The following is a 23,347-nucleotide window of genomic DNA, read 5'->3' on the forward strand; positions in this document are numbered from 1 at the left end:
ATGCTGGAACAGTAATAAAACTTAAGCACGCACTTTTTTTTAAGCAGGATCAGATTCACAGCGAAAAGATTAAAACAAAAGAAGCACGATTTACTACACCGACGCGGATAGGTAAAAAGAGATTTCACTTCAAACTGCACTGTCATCACAAACACGAAGCGCGTCCACCCACGGCGGATGTCACGAAACAAGTGTGACCTTGGAGCAATATTACGCCTTCCATTTGAAAGGACATTTTTAACCGCTGTTGCTCCCATTCAGATTCAGCGAACCCGTTTATAAAAAAATCCCGTTTGTTATACAACAAATGGTAGCATGGATAGTAAAATATTTAAGTAACATTGGATTCATTACTCGGAATTATTGTAAAATAAAAATAATAATGGATTTTACCCACTAGCGTCCGTTACAGCCATCACACTACGAATTGTCCATCTTAACCTAAACCTGCATTATCGACACCGATCAACACAGTATCTTACAAAATCATCACCGAATCCACTTGTCAAAAAGTCCCCTCAGTATACCGAGCGAAAATTACGATAATTTTTCTCAATCACACGACAGTGAGCGACCTGTTCAATTGGATTGTCTCGGGGTGTTCATTCCACAGCTAAATTTTACTGAAAATCCAATAGAAATGGTCTCGTTATTATCACGTTCGACATTTCTAGCTGAAGTCCTTATGCCAAGGGCTGGTCAGAAGGTATTTATATAGATTTTTCCTGAGAATTTTAGGTGGAAAAAGTGTCGTGAAAAGTGCGGAGATGACTGACGTAACAATTTCCAAGACTGAGTGACAGGAATTCCCCCCGTCGCGGGTGATTCAAGAGTAAATAGGGGACGGCTAGCGGTGGTCCGGAAGCCGAATTCAATGTTATTTTTGAAACCTAGAAGTATTTACATAGAATGTGTTAATGACGAGTTTCGAGCTTCAATTGGAGTGTTAAAGGCCTTCAATTGGAGACTGAATGTGAATGTGTTTCTGTGAATAATTTAGAATAACTTTGGCAATTGCTAAGGGGTTGTGTTTGGTTTCTCTTTGCAGATTCTGGCTTTGACCTCGGCAGGACAAAAGCGACATTTGAATGTTCAGGAGCACGTTTCCTACACGCTCTTGAATGAGGCCGGCATCCCAACACCGAAGTAAGTCGAGATCACAACAATATCAATTTTGCATGTTTCCTTTGGATTATCCAGGGGTTATCCTAGATCATCACCATAAAACCCCCTCTCCTATCCAATGTCTTCTTCCAAAATCCCGCGTAAATTCTCAGCGTCCCTAATAACACGCCAGACATTGGAGCCAACGAAAATCTCCTAACGATAGACGCCACGCTCGGTCAAAAGCCGGCCCGACCAGCTGGACGATTTGTTGGGGTCCAAAGGTCTCCACAATGCTAGTGCGCGCTATCTACTCATCGAGTTTATTCTGTTTGCGATTCGATTTTTGTAAACTCGTTGATATGTACCACACGCTGCTTACATGGTTGTTCCAGCTTTTTGATAATTTTGTTGTTTTTTTCTTAATTTTTTCTAGATTTGGTGTTGCAAAAAGCGGTCAACAGGCTGAAGCGATAGCCAAGGACCTGAATACGAAAAATCTTGTGCTGAAAGCCCAAGTTTTGGCCGGTGGACGTGGTAAAGGACACTTCAAAAATGGGCTGAAGGGAGGCGTACGAATCGTGGAAAAGTAAGTTGTTTTTGGAGCTGTTTTCGTATTTAGAATTAATGGTTTAAAAGTTAGCGAGAAGGGCATACCGCAGGGTCAAATGCTTGTGAGAGTCGAGGAGTCAAAACTCTTCCAGAAACTCGAAAATTTAGGAAGAAACTCCTCAACAGCAGTAAATAGGAATAACATCATCATTAAGACCATGCCAGCGTCTTTTTGGATATCCAATATATGAAGGACGCATAAACCACCATCGATTGTGGAAAAAATGCCAAAGGAACGGGGAAACATTTGTCGTTGCACGTCAGCAATTTCCATTCCAATGCTCCACACAAGGGTAGCAAAGTCTACTTTGATCTAATCCAAATTGGAGCAAATGCGCAGCCCAGACGATAAAAAAACAAAAGCATGGAAGGCCAATGAAACGTTTTAATTGCGGGCATGTTGCATGAACGGCCTGAACTTGGGTTGGAATCGCACTTATCACATGTAGTCTGGGTACAGAGAGCATATTATCAACTTTCCTGAGGAAAGTTCAGTTTGTTCAGACGTTGATATCGCGTGATTCCATTCATAATTAAACTATGCGATAGCTGTTAACTGTTACACCTCGTTTGGTGATAATTACTAATAATCCGTTGTTGAGATTGTTTACAATTTCATCGGAAAATGAGTGAAAGTTACATCATTCGGCCGTTGGCATCACGTGAAAGAAGGCGAGATCATTAGTGATCTTTTTCGAAGGATCACGTGGTGGGGGACACATTTTGTTTTCGTTTTTGTCGAAAATGATACGCTGACCTTAAGAGGAGGCTTTCTGAAGGTGACATTGGGATAATGATGGGTGATCAGAATGCCAAGGTGGGATCTGATAACACTTTGCTCGGGGACCTGATGGTGGTGACCGTAACGATAATGCTGGGAGGTTTGTGAATTTCCGCAGCATCCACCGCCTCATCATTGGTGGCACGTTTTTCGGACACAGCTTAGAATTACCACTCTACGATCAGCAACAGATTTAGGAGCTATTTTCTGGATGTACGTAACAAGAGAGGTGTTGACATCAGCCTCGAAAGGGATCACCATCTGATAGTTCCTTATGTGTTGCGTCCGCCACTTCTGGCAGGGTTTGCGGTGCTACAACTTTCAAGTTCAACATCGAGCGCTTACACAACTGATTGGACGGCAAATACCCTGAGTAACTTGCCTGTGAATATCGATGAGCGTTGGGCAACGATAATGCTGCTTCTTTGGATGCTACGCGGGTCAAACACCACGACTACGCTGGTGACATTTGTTTGCTCTCTCACCGGGTCATGAACCTTGGCCAAACGGCTCTGGATTTCGAAAGAGAGGCAAGTAGGGTCGGATCGACGCTAAACGCCAACAAAGCCAACGTTTTCAGTCCGCGGATCAGAACACTTCTCCTATCCGTTGAGACTGCTCTGTGTTGATGCCCTTTTTGTGCTGCTATGTGAGAGTAGTACATGGTAAGTGAACAACATTTTAACTCAACTGCTCCAAGCCTTCTTGAACACTTATCTGCGACGTATCAGCGGGCTACGAATAATTTCGTCGCAAAAGTGCCCGTGGATAGGGTACACATTAAGGAAATGGGAAAACTCCATTGCTATACAGTAGAATGGACTCTCCAAAGCACATGACACAGATCAGTGGAATATGAATGTAGGTATCTCGGGAACAAGAAGCGAAGACGGCTTACCGTTGCATTCAGGGCATAGGCAACTCATCAGACACTGCCTCATTACTGGTCTAGGTGCAACCTAATGGAGGAGGTTTGTAGCTGTTAACACTCCTTTTTGTAAATCGCAAAACACGCCGTGATTTCGAATTATATCGAAGGTATATCCGCCATACTTCAGACTAAAGCTAGCCTGGAGCTAGAACTTTACTATTGGGGACATTGGCAACCGTAACTACAATGGCGGGAGATTTGTGGATTTTTTCAGCTTTCACCGCCTCGTCATTGGTGGCACATAGCTCAAGAACAGGGCTTACCATAAAGTAAATTGGCTTTCAGCTGACTGATACCTTACGAGCAATTGGATTGATCAATTTGCCATCAGTAGAATATTTAGGAGCTATCTCCTGGATGCACGTAACAAGAGAGAGATCACATCACATCACATCCGATAGTCACTCACATTCGCTTGTGTGTTGCGTCCGCCGCTTCTCGCACTTGGAGAGGAAATTTAGTAGGGCCACCTTCAACGACTTTGGCAAATGGGTCCTCTTCGTCAATCCCCAAAATTGCCCGAGGAACACGAAGAACTTGAGAATAAGCAAGAGTTCCGCAGTCATACTTTTACAAAATCTCCAACCAACTTCTGCTTCACCTCCGCAAAGCTACAGGAAGAAGAGAACGCTAAAGAAGAGCGCAAGCGAGTGGCTGTAAAAGGAAGATTCGACGATTAGCTGGCACGTAAATTCGAAACTCAAGCACCAAAAAAATTAATGTTACAATCAAATTTTGCTTCTTTCTCTTGAATTGTCCGTTTCCACTAACGATGTCCTCAGTAACTATCGCGGCGGTACGGGTGCCGCCTTTTTGGCATAGTTGACCGGCAGCATCGTTCCGCTAACTCGAGGCCCAATTCACTTTGGCTGGGGTCACGGCGGATGTCGTCCGTTTCAATTACGCGGTGGTCGGGCTGGATGCAGTTGAGCTTTTCTCTGACGTCCTCTAGGACTGCTCTTGTAAGCAATTGAAAGAGCAGCTCGTAAAATGCTTGTCAGTAAGTGAGACGGCTAAATTTAAGCATTTACTGACAGAGCTAATGCTAGGTGACTGTGTGCCAAGCCAACTCCTGTGTGAAATGAAGCAGTTCGGTGGTGACAAAGTCGGCACCGAGCTGTTACGATCTTTGTGGCTGCAAAGGGCTCCGAAGGGAACATAGACCATTCTGGCATATGCAGATTCGCGGTCTCTGGATATGTTAACCGTCACTGCGGACAAAGTTCATGAAGCCCACACGCGACTCATGGTTGGTGAGGTGTCCCGCGACAACTTAGGTTAGGTGGCTCAGCTGCAACAGATGGTGGCAGCATTAACCGCCATCGTCTGTGAGTTGGCAGAAGTCGTCGGTTTGGTTCGGGGAGTAGGACTAGATCAAAGTCTAGATCCGCTTCGCGCAATGGGCGATAGATTAGTAGGTCGTCGGGACTTTCGGCAAGTATCCGAGGCATGTTGGTACCATCGTTGGTTGGCTGAAAAGACTAAAAAATGTACCAGCTCCTGCAATTCCTCACCAAACAAATCGGGGGAATTCTGGCGGCTGCTATACTATGTCGCCTCACAATCTACGCCCCTTCAGCCGGTGCAACGACTCGGCCGATACAGGCGCTGTTGTTCCGGTTCTTCCCGTATCACGGCACCATAAGTTAACACTGCAATCGTTAAAATTCGTGGTAGGTAGACTTGAGTTTAGAACTTCGACGAATGTTTTCTTGGAGCTTCATAATCGCGGACACATTTCTTGTGCCACTAGTGGATCTACATAATCGGTCCCTCATTGACCCCACAACTTCACTTAGATCATCAGGGAAAGTCTCATCTTGCTCACCCAGCACCCAGCTCATAGTTGCGCGGAAAGAGTTCGAAGAATTTTTTTAAGCAAGGTATTTGCAGACCTTCAGACAGTTGTTGGTCATTCGCAACTTCACATGGTCCCTAAATCCAATGGCGAATGGAGATCTTGTGGTTACTACAGACGGCTGAATGTCCAGGCCATTTCGCACCGCTATCAAATGCCACTTATCCACGGCTTTGCTCCGGGAGACATTTCGAAAAGGGCAATATGCACACTTGTCGGACTCATCCTCCTCTGAGTCCGAGCATTTAGAGCACCTCGAGTGCATTTTTCAACGTCACCGTATGTTGAACGCCACCGGACAACCGCTTACCACCCACAATTCAGTGGGATGCTCGATGGTGGCACAGGACACTGAAAGTCCCTATAATGGCTCAAGACGACCCTTCTTGGTCACAGGTCCTGCCACTCGTTCTACTTGGCCTCCGAACAGCCAATCGCGAAGAATTTGCTGCAATTCCTGCAGAGCTGGTATACAGGGAGAACGTGAGACTCCCTAGCGACTCTGTTCTCGACATCAGGTCAGGACTCAACGCTACTGGTCTGTTGCATTTGCTCAAGGACGCAATGCCAAAGGTAGAGTCGCTACCACCGACCAACCACGCGAAAACCGTGGCTGACCTGCGCCGGGACCTCGAATTCTGTACGCATGTCCTAATTGGGACGGGCGCTCCTCGGAAGCCGCTGCAGCCATCATATGAGGCCCTCGAGCGAGGCCGATATTATTATAGCCCTAACGTTGGGGCACGGTCAAACGGGCCTCCTTGGCTCGACTAAAGCAACGAAAAACAATTTTTGACAGCGAAAATTTGTTCCGGTGCAGTCACTACTCACTATTTAATTTATATAGCTATTTAAATTAAGCTAAAAAAAATTAAATAAAATTTATTGGAGCTACTTTTTATTTACGAAAATTATGATGCATTTTGATGGTTTCTGATGGAATAATTCCTAAAAGTGTCTGAACTATGGGCACACGTCAATAGCTTGCAAGGGACCGGACAGGAGGACAGCATGCCGGAGATGCGGCCAAGTAGGTCATCAAGAAAAGACCTGCAATGAAAACGAGAGTTGCGTTCTCTGCAGGGATCGTGGCGTGTCTGATGAGAGCCTGGCACACACTGCGGGCTTGGGACGGTGTCCAATCTCCAGGGCGGAATTGGAAAGGGCTGGGGTGCGAATGGCATGATCCGTATTTTACAAATTAACATGTACCGGAGTGCAACCGCTCACCAGTTGCCAGCGCGAAAGTGAATGGTGATCTAGTGATAATAAGCGAGCAATTCCGAAACAAGAACCCGGCCTCATGGCATCTCGACTTATCGGGCAACGCTACCATCTGGGTTCGGGACCACGTTCGACTTTGTGTTCTCACCGATGGAAGAGCCGTGCTGGAGGGCGTTCTGGGGGGTGGTAGCGTCGCAGCTGAAACCATCGTAAATTCAGTGATGAACCTGATAACGACGGTGTGTGGGGCTTCCATGCCCCGGAGGGACTCCAGCCGCGACAAGCCTTCTATGTTCTGGTGGACGGCAGAAATTGCCAACCTAAAGAGGGAGTGTCACAAGCTCTGCCGTTTGCACGGCAACGAGAAGGCATGCGCCATAAAGGCACAGTATAAATCAGCAAAAAGGAGACCCCGCACTGCTATAAATAAAAGCAAAGCTCGCGGCTGGCAGAACCTTGTCAACGAGGTGAATGAGGACTCGTGTCACCTGGAAAATCGGGGCTCTGCGGAGGCCTTGCATGCTAAGTACCGACCAGATGGGCCACATTGTACGGGCATTGTTCCCCAATCGTCAATCAATAGCGCAGAAAGCGTCGAGGATTGCGCCCCTTTTCACAATGAGAGAGCTCGAAGAAGCGGTTCTCACTATGAAAAACAAGGTCCTGATGGCATCCCGATTTTAATAATTTTCTCAGTTACCAATCATAGTAAAAAAAACCCAACAGATGTTTTTTTTTTGCATTTTTATTCGTTTCGACTGACCGCGTTTTAGCATACAACATGATTACTGTTAATTGCACACAGTTTTCCATAGTCAAGCAGAATTTCCTGACTGTTATTGTTATACACCCAGACGTCTACGTTATTGTGTATCGAAAATGCAATGGAATGTGAAACGAATCAGTTTAAAAATAAATTAAATACTGATTAGCTATAGCTACTACACTTTTGAACGGAATAGCAATATTTACATTCCGTTGAATAATTGTAACTGAATGAATCAGTTTTGTTTATAAATATTTCAGTCAAGCTCCCAATCTAGAATGCCATATGCCTTCTCCAAGCAGGACTTTCTGTCCACACATAATTTTTGTAAATGATATTATTTGTATCTTGGATGGATGAGTCTACATCGGGTCCGGGTCTAATAGTTGTGATAGAAACGATAATAACTTCTATCTATTAACATGTCCATAACAAACTATGGCTTCCCAAAATGAATAGAAACAAAGATCGTACGTACAGACGATTATTTTAGTGTATATGGTTCGAATTGGGATAGGACTTTGTCAGGTTTCTTTTGCAACAGATGATACCTACTTCAGCATCATAATAGCATTTAGGCGTTGCGTAGTGATTTTATGAGCTGCTAAATACTCGTACTTTTCTTCTTCCTCCTACTTTTCAAAAAAAAACAATTGAAACTGCTTTCATAGTAACTTTCTGTTCTTCAACTTTGAATAATCCGCTGTATAGTGTAATCAAAATGGGACTATCCTACCATCTAGATAATTGAAAATCTCATCTTTCTCTATTCTAGCCCCGCTGAAGCCAAGAAAATCGCTGAAAAAATGGTCAATCAATTGCTAGTCACAAAACAAACCGGTGCAGGTGGTCGTATTTGTAATTCTGTTATGGTCGCTGAACGAAAATTCCCACGTCGTGAATTCTATTTTGCCGTGATGATGGAGCGTGCTTTCAATGTACTAATCTCACTTTACCCCAACTATCAATCCCATGGAGTAACTAATCTATGATTTCAGGGACCAGTTATAATCGCATCATCGCAAGGTGGTGTTAATATTGAAGATGTTGCAGCTGAAAATCCCGATGCTATTATCTATGAACCAATTAACATCAAAGAAGGCCTAACTCCAGAAGTTGCATGTCGTGTTGCTTCGAAAGTTGGCCTAGACGAACATGCCGACGAAATCACCAAAATGTTGATGAATATGTATGACCTGTTCGTCAAGAAAGATGCTTTACTGATTGAAATCAATCCATATGCTGAAGATGCAATTGAAGGATGTGAGTAGAAAATTGTATTTTCGCCTTTTGCTTGTTTTTTTTTCTGATGACAGAGTTCAAATCAACATTTATATCGCGCCTTACTTCATGAAGCATTAATCGGGAATTTTTTACGTATATTTTCATTGACATTCACATGATTGATTGGTTTTTTAGCGAAATGTAAGTACATATTGATGAAATCTACGTTTTTAACATAAAAGTAATAGGTGGCGGGTTTTCCTACCAAATGCATTGCTGCAGCTCACAAATCCCAATTAATCCTTTCGTTAAACAAACTTTATTTTGTTGTTATTAGCATTTGCCATTATACTTTGATATTAGTTGTTTTTTACCTCATAAACATGTATTTGAGTTGCCCCTTGATCGAAGTGCTCTCTGTTTACAATCTATTTTCCTGTTATCATAACGTAAATCCACTTTAAAGTCCAATCGCTCTTAAGCGTAAAAATGAACTTTGAATTCCAGCTAAATTCCAAGAGTTTAGTCATGTTGCCTTCAGCTTGGAAGAAACTTGAACGTCACATCATTTTATTATGAAATCTAATTGTAATCTTTAATGCGTCATCGATGCTCGGTTCAATGATTTTCATGATTTCAAATATCAAATTCATGATAGCGAATTGTGAATATTGAACTGGATCACGGTATGAGAGCTGATAGTGAGGCCAGCATTTATTTGGGTTAATATTTATATGAAAGGCTGATATGCGTTGATATGTAAGGGCTATTAAAGTTGTGGGTGACTTTTGCAACTACACCTTTTCTTTTGTAAATTGACTGTGCTGACTCAGCACTTTATTGTAGTTTCTGCTAATCACATATGTATTGCATGACTTGTAACTGTACTTCAGAGAATCACATATTGATTCTTGGTTACATACAGAAAACTAGATTGGAAAAATATAACTTCTTCTTCTTCACCTTTGGTTCCGTTCAGAAGCGAGGTCGGCTTGTTTTGATTGGTTGCGATCCAAAATACGCCTCTATCTCAGGGATGTCTTCCTCGTTTGAGAAAAAAAAATTTCCCGCGAGCCACTTCTTCATGATAGGGAACAAGAAGAAGTCGCAAGGAGCCAAATCGGGTAAATATGGGCTGGTGCGGCAACAATTCATAACGCAATTCATTCAGTTTGAAGGCGACAACTTCGGATAATTGTGCTGGAACGTTATCGTGGTGAAAGAGCACTTTCTTTTTCGCCCAATGCGGTCGTGTCTCCTTCAACTTTCAACAAGCGGGCCAATAATTCACTATAGTATTGTCCAGAGATCGTTGTTCCTTTTTCTAAAAAATCCAAGAAGATGACGTCGTTCGCATCCCAAAAAATCGTCGTCATGATGAGACCGTCTGCGCCTTCTTTAGAGCAGATTTCACCGGGAGAAATCTATTGTTTTGATTGTTGCTTAGTTTCTGGTGTATAATGATGAATCATCAACAGTGACAACTTGTTGCAAAAACTACTTCGGATTCCGCTTAAATTACTCCAAACTCTTTCTTCGAAATTACCGCACCCGCTTGTTGTCTACCGTGAGCAATCGTGGCACCCATGGGGCCGACAATTTTTCCATCGCCAACTTATCATGTAAAATATTAATTGCCGTTCCGGTCGACACATCTACGGCCTCTGCTACTGCGCGCACTTTCATTCGTCGATCAGCGAGAATCATGTCATGGACGTCGGGCGTTCTGGACCCTCGGATCTTCATCCAATTTTAAATTCGTTGAACCAATATCTAACTGTAGTCGCAGATGGCGAAATGTCCCCACAAACAGCATCCAATTTTGCTTTTGTCTCTTCGAATTTTTTCCATCTAAAAACAAAAAGCGAATTACGGAACGATACTGGTCTTTTTCCATCTTAGCGAAAATCACGAAACACGTATTACTCGAATGGCTGCCAAAGCCAAACTAACCTATCAATCAGTCTGAAACTTATTTTTCAGTCGTTTGGTAGATGGCAGCACACGATGGTAACATCACGCCCTCGTGCTTCTTCACAAGCAACCTACGCCCTGGAGTCTTCTCTCTCGCGCGTGTATGTAGTTTTACGTTCCTTAGCGAGAAGGGCAGCGGGAATCATTCCCGCGATCACCATTACGGCCGGTTCAGAGACTGTGCGATAGGCAGACAACACCTGCAAAGCTCCCTGTCTCTGTACTCTCATCGGCGCCTTCCACACTGCTGTCATTAACCCGTATGGGATATACTGGGAATAACCGTTTCTGTTAACTTTAATGGGTTTTTTTTTGCAAATATGCATATTTCGGCGACTACTTGTCACCTTCCTCAGGAAAGAAATCCAAAATCGTTCTATTTATACTTATTCTCCTAGGTATCGCGGGGGTAATTAAAACCTACTGAGGTACTCTTTTCTCCTAATTACTCGTTTTGCCAATGGAATGGATATGGTAATTTTATATACAAGTGTGCTTCCTGATGAATTTGGAGAGTAAGAGTGCCCCGATTCCTGTTGAGAAGTTCATCGCTTATGTAATTTACCAACCTTAAGTTCTCCCTGGAAACCATGTGTATATTTAGAACTGTATGCTCCACTTTTGATCTGAAAACCGTCGCACTTTTTTTCCACCAATTCTGCTTCCTTTAGGTATTCCTTAAAACGTATTTCCACGTTCCTTCTGGTTTGTCGGATGTATACTTTCCTGCAATCTCCGCAGAAAATTTCGTATGTCCCGGATTTGGCCGTTTAATCGATTGGATCTTTGGTCGATTCTAGAAGGGCTTTGAATTGGCTTTTCCTGTTGCTAACGACGACGCCCAAACCATGTTTCCCCAGTTTTCGTTTCAACGAAAGAGAAATTTCGTTGAATTCCAAAGCTATTCTCCGTCTGGACTATTAATCCGAAGTCAGCTTGGTGAGCGCTTGCCGTTGGAATGTCCTCTTCCGATTGTTAATCAAACTGCTCATGGTGTGGTTGGAGTAACCATTTAGTCTGACGACCTCAAAAATATACTTTGTCCCTTCATCACTCCCTCCGAGGAAATGGGAAGAGTTAGCATCTGGTGAATCATGTTTGTGATGGTGTTTGTTTTATTAATATTGACACAACTTTACTTAAACGCTCTAAACGCAGGCTTTTGTTAATGATTAACAGGGCTTCCGGGTTACCAATTTATAACCGAGTCCCCACGGGTCCCCATTTCCCTCGTCGACTAGGTATTGCCAGCAACAAGCTTTGCTTCTGTGTATCGCGCTGCGGGGTTTCTTTTTGGCTAATCTGTACTCTGTCATTGTGCTACATGCCTCCCAGCGGTGGTTTTGGTGTTATACCAAGCGGCAGAGTTTGCAACACTCCTTCCAAAGCCTGGCAAATTTCGCTGTCCATCAATATATAGAAGGGTTGCCACGTCTCGATGCCCTCCTGGATACGGAAGCTCCGCAGGCTGACGTTACCAACTGCATAGCCACCATTCCCATGAGTGCCCTCCACCGCGGCTTCACCTGATCTAAGAGTTTCGATAAATCTCCCGGTATTCACCTTCGCAACGCACAGGAAGAGCGCCAGGCTGGTACATATCGGAAGGTAGTGCCAGCCACTTCGAACGCAATGTATTGATGGTCGCTTGGCGAGAAGTCTTCCAGAACTCGCCATGCGATATCAATGATTCCGAAGCAAAAGTTACGTCGGAATGCTTCCTTCCCAGTCTGGGCGCTAGAACGTAGGGGTGGATCCGGTATTTGAAGCAACGAACCCTATTCTAACTTCCATTTCAAGAATCTGTTTTTCTCTGGAATCCGGGCGAGGTATCCCACATTCAAGTGCTATGGCAATGAAGTCTCCTCCAATCAGGATCCGTCCCTCCGTGTCCAAGACAGTGTCCACCAGAGCATCGAGTCTGTGTAGAAAGTCTGACATCGTCTCATTCGGCGTTAGATAAACGCTGAAAAACGTTGCCCTTAAACATCGAATTCAGATAAAGCCGTCTCATCGGTCTTATGCATGAACGCTAAGGCGGGTGCCGTTGTAGTGTTATGGAGCTGGTTCCCTGTTCCGGTATTGTTCACTGTTGAGCACTAGATCACCTTTCATCTTCGCAGCGAACTACGCTAGCAAATCGTGAGCGGTTGAACTCTATATTGATCTGTAAGATGCCCCCCGAGTCTCCAGTATGTGCAACTCTATTATTGGACGCATCACGACCCCTACATAGAATGCAACTCTACATTTTGTTGCAGGTATTCGCTTTATGATTTACCTGGACGCATCTGCGGCATGCTTCCCTCCTGTCAGGTTCGCGGCAGGTTGCAGACGTGTGCCCATAATCTAAGCATCTGTAACACTTGGTTAGAAAGGCACGAATTCGTATCCTACATACTACTCAACCAATTCCACGTTTTCTTATAGAAGTTTCCTCGCATATTGCTTCACCAAAGCGAGATTTTAGCCTCGAGAATTTGTAGAGGTGATACCAATCCGGGCAGGATAGTAAAAACCGAGGCTAAGTTATTGTCATTTTGAAAGTTGGTGTTGGTGGCATAAACATAATTTCACTTTGCAATGCTCTTTCGCTCTCTCGACTCTTCCTAAAATTTTTGACCTCGTTGTTCCTGAATTGTTGATTACATACCTGACTAAATGTCCATCAAAACAATTGTTTGTTAAGTTCCTGGGAAGTATCCCATTCCCCTCAGTTTGGTAACGCACATCATTCACTTCCTTCTTTTATATTTAACATGCTTTTTCGCTTTTACTGAATATGCTAATAACTGAAAATTTTAAACTAACACTATTTCCTCCCAATACGATTCCCTCTTTCCCTCGCTTCACGCACGCTTTATTTGTTGTCTTCCCATAGATTTACGTTACGGGACCCATTAAATACAAAATCTCCTTTTTTTTACTTAGTTCCTCCGGTGTAAAGATCCTTCCTACAAGTTTTTCAATATTATCAAATTATTTTATAGTCTTTGCTCTCGATGCCAAATTCCGTTTTGATGACAACGCTGAATTCCGACAAAAGGAATTGTTTGCTCTCCGTGATTGGACACAAGAAGACCCCAAAGAAGTGGAGGCCTCCAAGTATGACTTGAACTACATTGCATTGGATGGTAAGAGTCGTTAGTTAGTTGGTGTTAGTATAGATCAGTCAGGTTCATTAGGTTTATCTTCTCGTTATGGCTTAAACAGGAACAATTGGATGTTTAGTTAATGGTGCAGGTTTAGCTATGGCCACCATGGATATCATCAAATTGCATGGAGGTGATCCAGCCAACTTCTTGGATGTTGGTGGCGGTGCCACTGCCCAAGCTGTCAAGGTACTAGAAAAGGAAATGTTCAGTTGTGTTGTGTACTCCAGATTTTTTCTTTTCGATTATGTTAGGAAGCCTTCAAAATCATTACGTCAGATTCTAAGGTGCACGCTATCCTTGTGAATATTTTCGGCGGTATCATGAGATGTGATGTCATCGCAGAAGGTATTATTGCTGCCGCCAAGGAGTTAGACATGAAAACACCAATTGTAGTCCGATTGCAGGTATGGTTACTGTGCAGATCCCGCTTCCATTTGTCTTCATTAATTTTTTGCTATAATTTCCATTCATCTGCTTCCTCATTTCATTCCGCTTATCAGTTCCCCCTTTTTCTAACAGAAAATATGACTATATCGTTCTATAATTCATTTGCAGGGCACAAACGTCAATGAAGCTAGGGAATTAATTAAAAAATCAGGTCTGCGAATTCTTCCGCGTAACGATCTAGATGAGGCCGCCAATATGGCTGTGCATTTGGCTAAGATTGTTCATTTGGCTCGTCAAGTTAAAATGGACGTTAATTTCGAAATACCCGAGTATGCAATGTAGACACGTTTACTGTTGCCAAGTTTTACAATCTTTGTTTGTTAGTTAAGTTATTTCAAAGTGAAACAATTGCACCAACATAGATTTTAACTCAATATAAAAGTCACAATAAACTTTAACAAAATCCGTGTCCAAAGGACATGGTGGAATTTCTACATCATCAAAGATGAAACGGCTTTGAATAACGTTGTTTATCGCTAATGTTTAAGTTAAATGATGACAAAACTATTATTTATTTTGTTATATTCTATCTAGATATTTTCGTTTCGATATATTTCGTTGCTTTTTCTCTTTTTCTTTCCTCCATTTTTATTGGAATAGATTTTACTTTCTTCTTATAAAGATTTAGTTTTAATATAAATTTGTTTCGTTACAATCTAATTTAACGTGAATATATTTCTTGCATTGAACGATTATTCAATCAAAATTATTGAAGAGTTGAATTTGATGATAATAAGCGAAGTTCGGGTGGCGAAAAAGGAAGTGGCCAGAAAGCAAAAGCTAGAAAAACACCACAAGTGAAAGGCTTATGTTAGAAACAAAATTTTTGATATGAATATTTTATTCGAAATAAATTGTTAATTCTTAAAATCAACATTGTAAACATCTGATCCTCATAAATGTTCATTATACGGAAAACGAAGTATGCAACGTTTCATTTTCATCATTAAATTTTGCCAGTTTCAGCGCGTATATATGATAGATAGATTTTGTCAAACGTTCAATCGCGTCAAATTCGCTAAAGAAAAGTTGGTGAATTACTTATTTAGGTGGAATTGTCTGCTAATCTCTTGTCCGTAGTGTAGTGTAGTCCGACAGGTAGGGCGTTCGCATTTATCTTCAGAATGAGGGAAGAGAAATAAAATCAACGCATTGATCGTCTTGAACACTCTGCAATGGCTGTAGTTTTGGTCCTGCTGGCTGCTATAAAGAAGGTATAGGTCTTCACTCTACTGTCATCAATTGGCAAGCATTTTTTCGTAAGCTTAAAAGTGAGAGTGTTCCGCACACATGTTTTCTCTCTATTGCTTTAGAAAGCATCTGACTGATTTATTATTCAAAAATTCACAGTGGAAAGAAACTCTACTCTGACACAAAGTAAAATGAAGTTTAATGTGTGTTCAAATACATGCGGACGTGCTGCATAATCGACGAAAGTGGAAGGGTAGGCTAGACAATTTGCGATGTGGTGCGCCGTTTTGATGCCACAAACTACTAAGACCATGACTGCTTGGTAAGAACAAGGGGGCAGAATCCAGCCGACTCAGTTCCTTAGAGCCAGCCCGTAGCATTCACGGAGAAAAGTAGCTCCCCCACCTTGCAGCCAGAGATCTCTCTGTGGTCCTCAATGAATGGTTTACCATGTGACCGTAGCCTCACTCTAGCTACTGCTCTGGGCAGTCACAAAGGAATTGCCTGAGGGGTTCTTCCACCTCTACGCAGTTTCGTCACAGGCTGTGCTCACCGAAGGACTCCTTCTGCCAGCTCGCTCATTCATTGCTTCGGGGTTAAAGCTGTGTGTAAAGTCCAATACCTGTACGCCGAGAAACTCCTTGAGCACGTCCATAATCGCAAGACCTTTACACTAATCGAAAACTGCCACATCTACCGAAGTAAATTAAGTGTCCAGGTTGCCAGGGAGTTAGATGAATACGCGCTATGGAATCAATTTGCCTGTGAACTCCTTAATTCTGAGTCCTGGTGAGAGCGAAAAGTTTCACGAAACCGCTTGCATCAGCATCCCCTCAACTCAACTTCACAGCAGGTATCAGTCATCACTAAACAACAACGTGAAGTTGCCACTTCCCCCGAGTCGAAGACAAACTCCTCCAAAGCTCAGGACAGATAAAGCGAACCTGCACTAAACACAATAACATCTAAAGTTGTTTAAGTTCAGGTCTGTCGAGAAATATTATAAAAAGAAAAGTCGTCCGTCAATTGGACGCAGTTCGCCTTCCAGTGGCCATTTTGCTCAGCCGCGGCTTAAATACCACTGCAACTAACTAGCAATTCTGCGTCGAAAGATCTGTTGAGCTACCCGTCGGATCAGCTTACGCCCATTCTACCGACGCCTGCAGTCGAATCACAGAGCCGCTGTTGCTACAATTACCAAGTGTGTGGGCAGCCGGAACAAGGGACAAGTGTAATGCAGAACCAGTTTCGCAACGTGCCTTTAGTTACACTTTCGCCTAGAAGTGCCTGTAATCACGGAGACGTCCGCAACGAAACCAGATTACTTAGGATTTAGGATTACTTCATACATATTTTCGATACATCGTTTTTGAAGTGGAAGGATTCGTTCCGGTCTCCGCTTGGGTCGTTCTCTGTATAGCTTCGGTGGTTTTGTTGCGTCGGGGAGCGTGATTTCACTACTTTCCTTTCTTTTTTCCACGCTTTGGTCGTCTGGTTCCGCTCTGGTGTATCACGTCCACTTCGCTCACTAGTGCCACATGTCTCGTGAAGACAAAACCGTGGAGGTGCGATCGCCCCTCTGGCAGCGGACGCAGTCAGGGTGCCCCCTTTTAGCGGCGCGATCCGGCAGGGTGGTTCCGCACCGTTACAACAGACGCCACGCGTTTTAATCACGCACTTATCGGTATCAACGAAGAGACCATCAGGCTAATCGCGGACGTGTTGGAGAATGGCTTCTACGACCGGCTAAAGGAGCAGCTCATACGCCGGCTGTCAATAAGTGAGGAAGAGAAGCTGAATCACTTTCTGAACGAGCTGACTCTGGACCACCCTAGTCAGCTGCTTCGAAAAGTGAGAAATGAGCTTTTGAAAACGCTCTGAGTGCAGCGGTTTCCCGAAAGCACCCACGCTATCTTGGCCTGTGCAGACTCGGGATTGCTGGAGATGCTGTCCGTCACTACCGACAAAGTCCACGAGCTGTACGCGCGTGCCATGGTCGTAGAAGTGTCTAGAGACACACGTCGGAAGGTCGAAGATCTCAAGTCAATGACGACACTTGCGGAGGAGTTTCCAAGCTTACGGCGGCTGTAGGTACTTTGCGTTCGGGAAGTGGATCTCGATAACAGTCACGGTAAAGGTCTGCTTCCCGAAAAGGGCGTTCATGTAGTTACACTGGTACTGTTCGGCAGCAACTAAAAAGTCCACGTGTATGCGAGCCCCGTGGTCACAGAAGTGTCGGGAGGTCGAGGACCTTGGGTCCGTGGTAACAACACTTGCGGACACGGTCTCCAAACTGACGGCGACTATGAGTACTTTGCGTTCGGGAGGTAGATCTCGATTACAGTCATGGTGGAGGTCTGCTTTCCGTAAAGGGCGTTCGGTTAGTTGGGACCCTCATCGGTCCTGACAATTTGCTGGTACCACTGTAAATTCGGAGCTCAAGCGACTAGTTGCAACCCTAAGCGCAGTACCACAATTTTCGACTCTCTGAGCAGGTGTTGCTTTCTGGTCGACACGGGCGCGACTGGCTGCCGTGAACTCTTCTCCTATCCGCACTTTCGGCTGCAGCCAGGGGGTCGTGAGTCTCGGATTGCGCCGAACGTTTTCGAGGCGATTCGTTTTGACAAACGTTAGCACCCCCATTTTAGATGCAAACTTCCTGGGTCACTATGGGCTGTTCGTGGACCTGCAGAACAAATCCTTAATAGACCCCGCAACCTCTTTAAAGTCGTCAGGAAAAATTTCCACCTGCGCAAACGGCACTCTTTCCATTGTTTTCGAGGACATTGCCGACCATTGCATTGGCGCACTCCTCTGAAAATATCGCAACATTACTAAAAGTACTTTCTCCCAGCCGGTTAAGCACAATGTGTAGCACCACATCAAGTGTGTCCCCTATCACCCTAGGAGCTAGCTATTGCAAAGAAAGAGTTCGATGATCTCATGGAACAGGGTATTTGTCGACCTGTTGGTCATCTCCATTCCATATGGTTGCTGAGCCAAACGGCGAATGGAGGCTTTGAGGAGATAACAGGCGCTTGAATGCTCAGTCAATTCAAACTTTCAAGGAAAGAAACAATCTTTATTCATTTAGCCACGGAAGGTGGAATTCGAGTGCCCTTGTTTTGGTGGTGAATAACATCAGCTCCGTTTTGGTTGGTTTTATGCCAAGTCGGCATCTTGCGACCCACAAGAGCATCTTCTCCCACGCTCCTTCAATGATCTCACTCATAACTGAAAGAAACATCCCTGATACCAATACCAACAAGTCGTCAGCATACACCACCACCCTCACCCAATATGCCAATTTCCATACTTTCCTTCCCTTTGCGTAATAAACAATCTGGGATCGCTCCACAGTCCCTACTGATATGGCCTTCGACTCCGCATCTACTGCATTGCTTCGACCTGTCACTAGGACTGGTACATGCTTCCCATTGAAGTGAAGGCATCTAAAGTCGGCACATAACCCAGCCTATTCTTACGTTCCCTGCTGCCTCCACTGGTAAGCTGATGATGGCGGTTTGTATTCTTTAGTAGGCCCGCCGACTCTTGTAGCCCGATAAGATTAAATTGCTTCTCCAAAGCCTCACGAACCTCCTCCTTCGTGGTGATTTCATCTATATCTTTGCAGATTGTAGTGATCTCCGGCCTGCTAGCCCTTATTTCCGCTTCTTGTCCTAACGACTTTCCGATTTGGTTCAAGAATTTTTCCGCGATTAATCTTTGAATTTCTTAAGCTGCAACATAAGGCCTCCTTTCTAGAACCGTCTAATGCGGCTGACATTGTCTCCCAAATTAGTGATTTCGGCGTCTGCCGTCACTTTCCTGAGAACGACAGTGTATGACCCTTCACCTCGTTTGAAGATGATTGTAACCTCCGGTATTATCTTCCTCCTATCTTTCCTTCTCCGAGGTGCCACTTTTCTCGAGGCTTCCACATCCGCGTTGATGAGTCCATTCCCTATTCCCGGAGTACCGGCTCGTGGGTTTTGCCGACCGTTTCATCTGTCCGCCTCATGTCTTCCACGTTTTTAGGAGTTGAGCTCTTTTTTTCGGCGTTTGCTGTCCTATTGATTCGTTCAATCGTTCGCACAGCGTCATCCCCGGTTTCTCCTCTCTGATATTTGTGTTACTTGTGTCCCCTTTCTCATTTTTTCGCTCGACACCTACACCCCTCTTTCATCTTAGGCTTATATTGTGATGAATATTTCGGCGTTTGTTGATGAATTCACAAAATTCTATGATTTTTTGACCAGTACGAAAATGTTAATTGGTCGCTGCTTCCAACCTCGCTAGCGTGGTTTGTCGTCAAGGTTTTTTTCCCATCGTAAACTCCCGCCACACTTCCCACCGGGGGTAGCTCTCTCGATCGCGGGGGCTTGTGCCTCTATGAGTGGGGATCAATGAAGAATCGAGTTTCTTCTGAACGAGTCCACCGATGGAGCTTAAAACTAGCTCCCGTGCGCTTCTGACATTAGATGCCACAGTAGCCAAGGTTTCCTCTACTTCCCAAAAACCGCCGTTCTGGATTTCCCAAGCCCTCCCTTTATCTTTATTCTCAAGCGACCCTCTTGCAAATCTCAAAGTAGACATGAAGAGAACATTATCCGAGGTGGAAACAATCAACCCATTAAAACAGTGAATAAGCTGACACCGGAGTCATACCTTATATAACATCCAGACTTATGGCAATTCAAGCAATTATCATAATCAAAACCAAATCTTGGCGCTTTTGGGTGGATGGCATCAGGGCTCATTTAATGAAACAACAACTTTCTCAGCTTCTTCTGAACAATAACTCGCCATTATATCGACATAATGCATGCGCTTAAAACCAACATTTTCAATAGAATCAACTCGAAAATAATTGAGTCAACACAATACCAAAATGAAAACAATCGGACGACAAGCTGTTGCCCTCCCAGAATCTAGAATCTCCCGTTTTTATTTCATATAAGGTACGACCGGAAAAGGGAGCGGTTCTAATTGTCTGACACAAGAAAACTAGTCTTCTTGGCTGATAACTGGAAACATGTAACGCTTCAGAGATACGTTAAAGTGCACTACGAGTTACGGATTAAAGTTTGCGTCGTGCGACCACTACTGCGCATTGTTGATGCTTCCAATGAAGCAGCAAGATCGCTCGGTGATCACCTAGGCCAAGATCAAATGAAGACGACGACGATGATGACCAGACCAGGTATATATGAAGCAAGTAGCAGTAACAAATGCAACGTGTAGAGTACTCAATTTCTTAAAGATACCACGGTGTCCCATTAAAGAAGTCAAGACGTAAACGAAGATGATCGTCATGATGATCAGTGGTAGCTTAAACTCTGAAAATTGATCATGGAACTGGCTACAAAGCGGTAGTCATAGTTACTGGGCGGATTATCTGGAGATCATTGTATGATGGGCGATGAGTTGTTGAGTTCAACCGATTCCTTTTGTAGCTTCTGAACTGTTAGATTAAAACTGGTCAAATATTTAGGATAATTAGAGTGCGACCAACAAGGCTCGTACATTCCTGAAGATAGTATTCGCTCACTCGGGGCTAGATTGTTACTTCCCTGACCAGTTCAGAGGATGCATTTGTCGAACCCACTCTCCAGGCAGAGGTTTGGTGATCTGAAATGACTCCCGTGTAGTTTAAGTTACCAGCAAAGCCGCCCGGTTTTCATCAAACTAGCCCCAGTGACACTAGACAACACACATCATCTCCATGCCCTCAGGTTGCCCATTCTTGCATTTAGGCAATCCCTCTCTTGTACCGAAGATGAAGAAATTTTTCTTAAGATCAGCTCTATTGCAACTGACTATAATAGCGGTTCCCTGGCTACGGTTTATCCAGATCAGAGAATATGGAAGCATAGCGGCGACTAGCAGCACAACACAATCATTGTCTCCAGAAACCGTAAACGGTTTCATGAAAAACGATTCAAGAATGGCCCCAGAGGAGCAATCTAGAACGGAATTTAATTGGACAAATGTGAATGGAGAGGGCCCCAGAACATAAATGACAACAAAAGAAATGAATACATTTCGAGACGAATTGTTAGATGGGAATACGAGCGGGACTTGATAGTATAGAGTGCGGGGATCTGTTGGAGCGGTTTGAATAAGATGCAGAATATTATTTCGATTTCATATTGGAATTGAGCTGAGATGACCGAAGATGGTTTTGGCTTTGGGGCTCCTACTCAGGGCTCCGTTGTAGTAGGAAGTCAATGGAACTGATTCAAGTCACGATTCGGTTCAACGATTGCATTTTGTTGATGATTAGCTGATTGGATTGTGAAGTAATGTGCGTACACGGGGAATAATCTTGGGTTGTATTTGAAATTGGAACTCTATCGCTGGGAGCATGTTGAAATGATTCCAAGTGATTTATATGATTGTTTTCGGAATTTATTGTAGACAGTGTAAAAGTGAAGCTTTGGATAGAGCAGTTTGGTAGTATTTTATCATGAAATGAATGTCTCTATGATGCTATCAAAAGATAGTTTCCGCCAATTAAATGGCTGAGATCCATGAGATTTTAGGCATAGACAAGGATCATCTCTAAAACAAAGTATTCCAAGTTATTGTTAGTAATTCGCTTAGAGAACGATTCTGTTTTCGCCTTTCACTATCAATCCCAGAATAGCCAGCAAAACTTACTTTGGTTTTTTTAGTAACCTTTTAGTTCCTCATCACATACCGATCTGATGATTCTGGATGGATTCAGTTGCTGCCCGCGAAAGTCCTGCAGGGCATCAAAAACAGTCGTGGATACTGGTCCCAGTCTCGACGTCCTTAGCTGACCAAATTAGATTCGCATTCAATGTCGAACAGTTCAACAGCGTTCGACCAGTCTGTCCAGATTGTGGGTGCAATGGTATTGTCCTGGTGTTATGAATCCCCAGTGCTTTGTATATTCGTTTGAAGATGTCGGTTTCTAAGTTTATTCTTCGGTCGGAATGTAATTCCCGAAGGACTCCAAATTTGGTAACCCAATTCGTAATCAACTGAAGTAATCCATCGTAACTAACACGTACTTATTGCCTTTTTCAGACCCCGGAAACGGTCCGGCAATATCGATAATCATTCTTTCCAGCGGTGCTTCCACGTTGAACTGTTGCATTGCTCCTCTTGATCGGCACTGTGGACCTTTGCTTGAATCACAAGTAGTGCAATTACGGCACCAATTCACCACGTCATCACGCAAATACATCCAATAGTACCACTCATGTACTTTAACTAGCGTCCTGTTGACTCCAAGGTATCCACCCGAGATTTCTTCACTATTTCTGCAACCTTGGATCCTGGAAAAGTTGCTTGAATGACATGTGAATTTCCGTCTGTAGATTCCTATTTCCGTTTTAATATCCCGCCGCTCAGTTGAAAGGAGTTCCATTGTGCCCAGTAGCTTTTCAGGGCTTTGTTTTGTTCCGATATGTCTTTCCACCCAAGTCTCTAATCTATCTTAATTTTTTCAGTCGATTGTTGACGATATATCGGGATATCTTATTGAGCCTCCTTCTATTCTTGATGATTCCATCCACCATTCGGGTTTACGGTCCTGTATCCTGTTGTAATACGACAGTACCCTCTCTTATCCATCGATTTTCTGTGAGAGTCCTGCTGCGACTCCAACGTTGTTTGCGTCCGTATCCGCAATATAAATTTACCTGGGGTTCGGATAGCTCAAAACGGGAAACTCACTCAGATGCCTTCTCAATCCCTCAGAGGTTTTTTGGTGTAGTTCATTCCAAGTGAATTGTTTGCCCTGGCTACAGTTTATCCGTTAGCTAATGGAGACAGTGGGCAATACTGGAAAAACCTTTGACAAATCGACAATAATATGTTGCTAACCTTAGGAAACTACGAAATTAATGTTTACCCTTTGGGGTGGGCCCGTTCATTATGACGAGCGTTTGCTCCCGATTCCTTTTAACACCTTCAATAGAGGCTTTGTGACCAAGGTACCTGAATTTTTTACAGAACAGTGAACATTTCCCTGGACCTAGTTTCTGCTTTACCAACGCAACGCAACGTGTTTCTCAAATCACTTCCTGGTAACAATGACAACATCTAA

General features: G+C 43.7%; 1 protein-coding gene across 2 annotated transcripts; it reads left to right on the plus strand.

The window, feature by feature from the left end:
* The first annotated feature begins 545 nt into the window (after positions 1 to 545).
* On the plus strand, positions 546 to 14,999 carry LOC119660624 (succinate--CoA ligase [ADP-forming] subunit beta, mitochondrial). 2 transcript variants are annotated; one of them, XM_038069327.1, is made up of 10 exons: positions 546 to 706; positions 1,049 to 1,146; positions 1,541 to 1,693; positions 8,052 to 8,214; positions 8,275 to 8,539; positions 8,696 to 8,701; positions 13,465 to 13,608; positions 13,688 to 13,815; positions 13,881 to 14,033; positions 14,185 to 14,999. In XM_038069327.1, exons 1-10 carry the CDS (start codon positions 641 to 643, stop codon positions 14,356 to 14,358), a joined length of 1,350 nt encoding a protein of 449 aa, XP_037925255.1. In that variant the 5' UTR covers positions 546 to 640; the 3' UTR covers positions 14,359 to 14,999. The 2 variants fall into 2 exon arrangements, with proteins under 2 accessions (XP_037925255.1, XP_037925256.1); XM_038069328.1 differs by lacking the exon at positions 8,696 to 8,701.
* Positions 15,000 to 23,347: the final 8,348 nt, after the last annotated feature.

Source organism: Hermetia illucens, chromosome 6, assembly GCF_905115235.1.
Source record: "Hermetia illucens chromosome 6, iHerIll2.2.curated.20191125, whole genome shotgun sequence".
In the NCBI taxonomy this organism is placed as follows: Eukaryota; Metazoa; Arthropoda; class Insecta; order Diptera; family Stratiomyidae; genus Hermetia; species Hermetia illucens.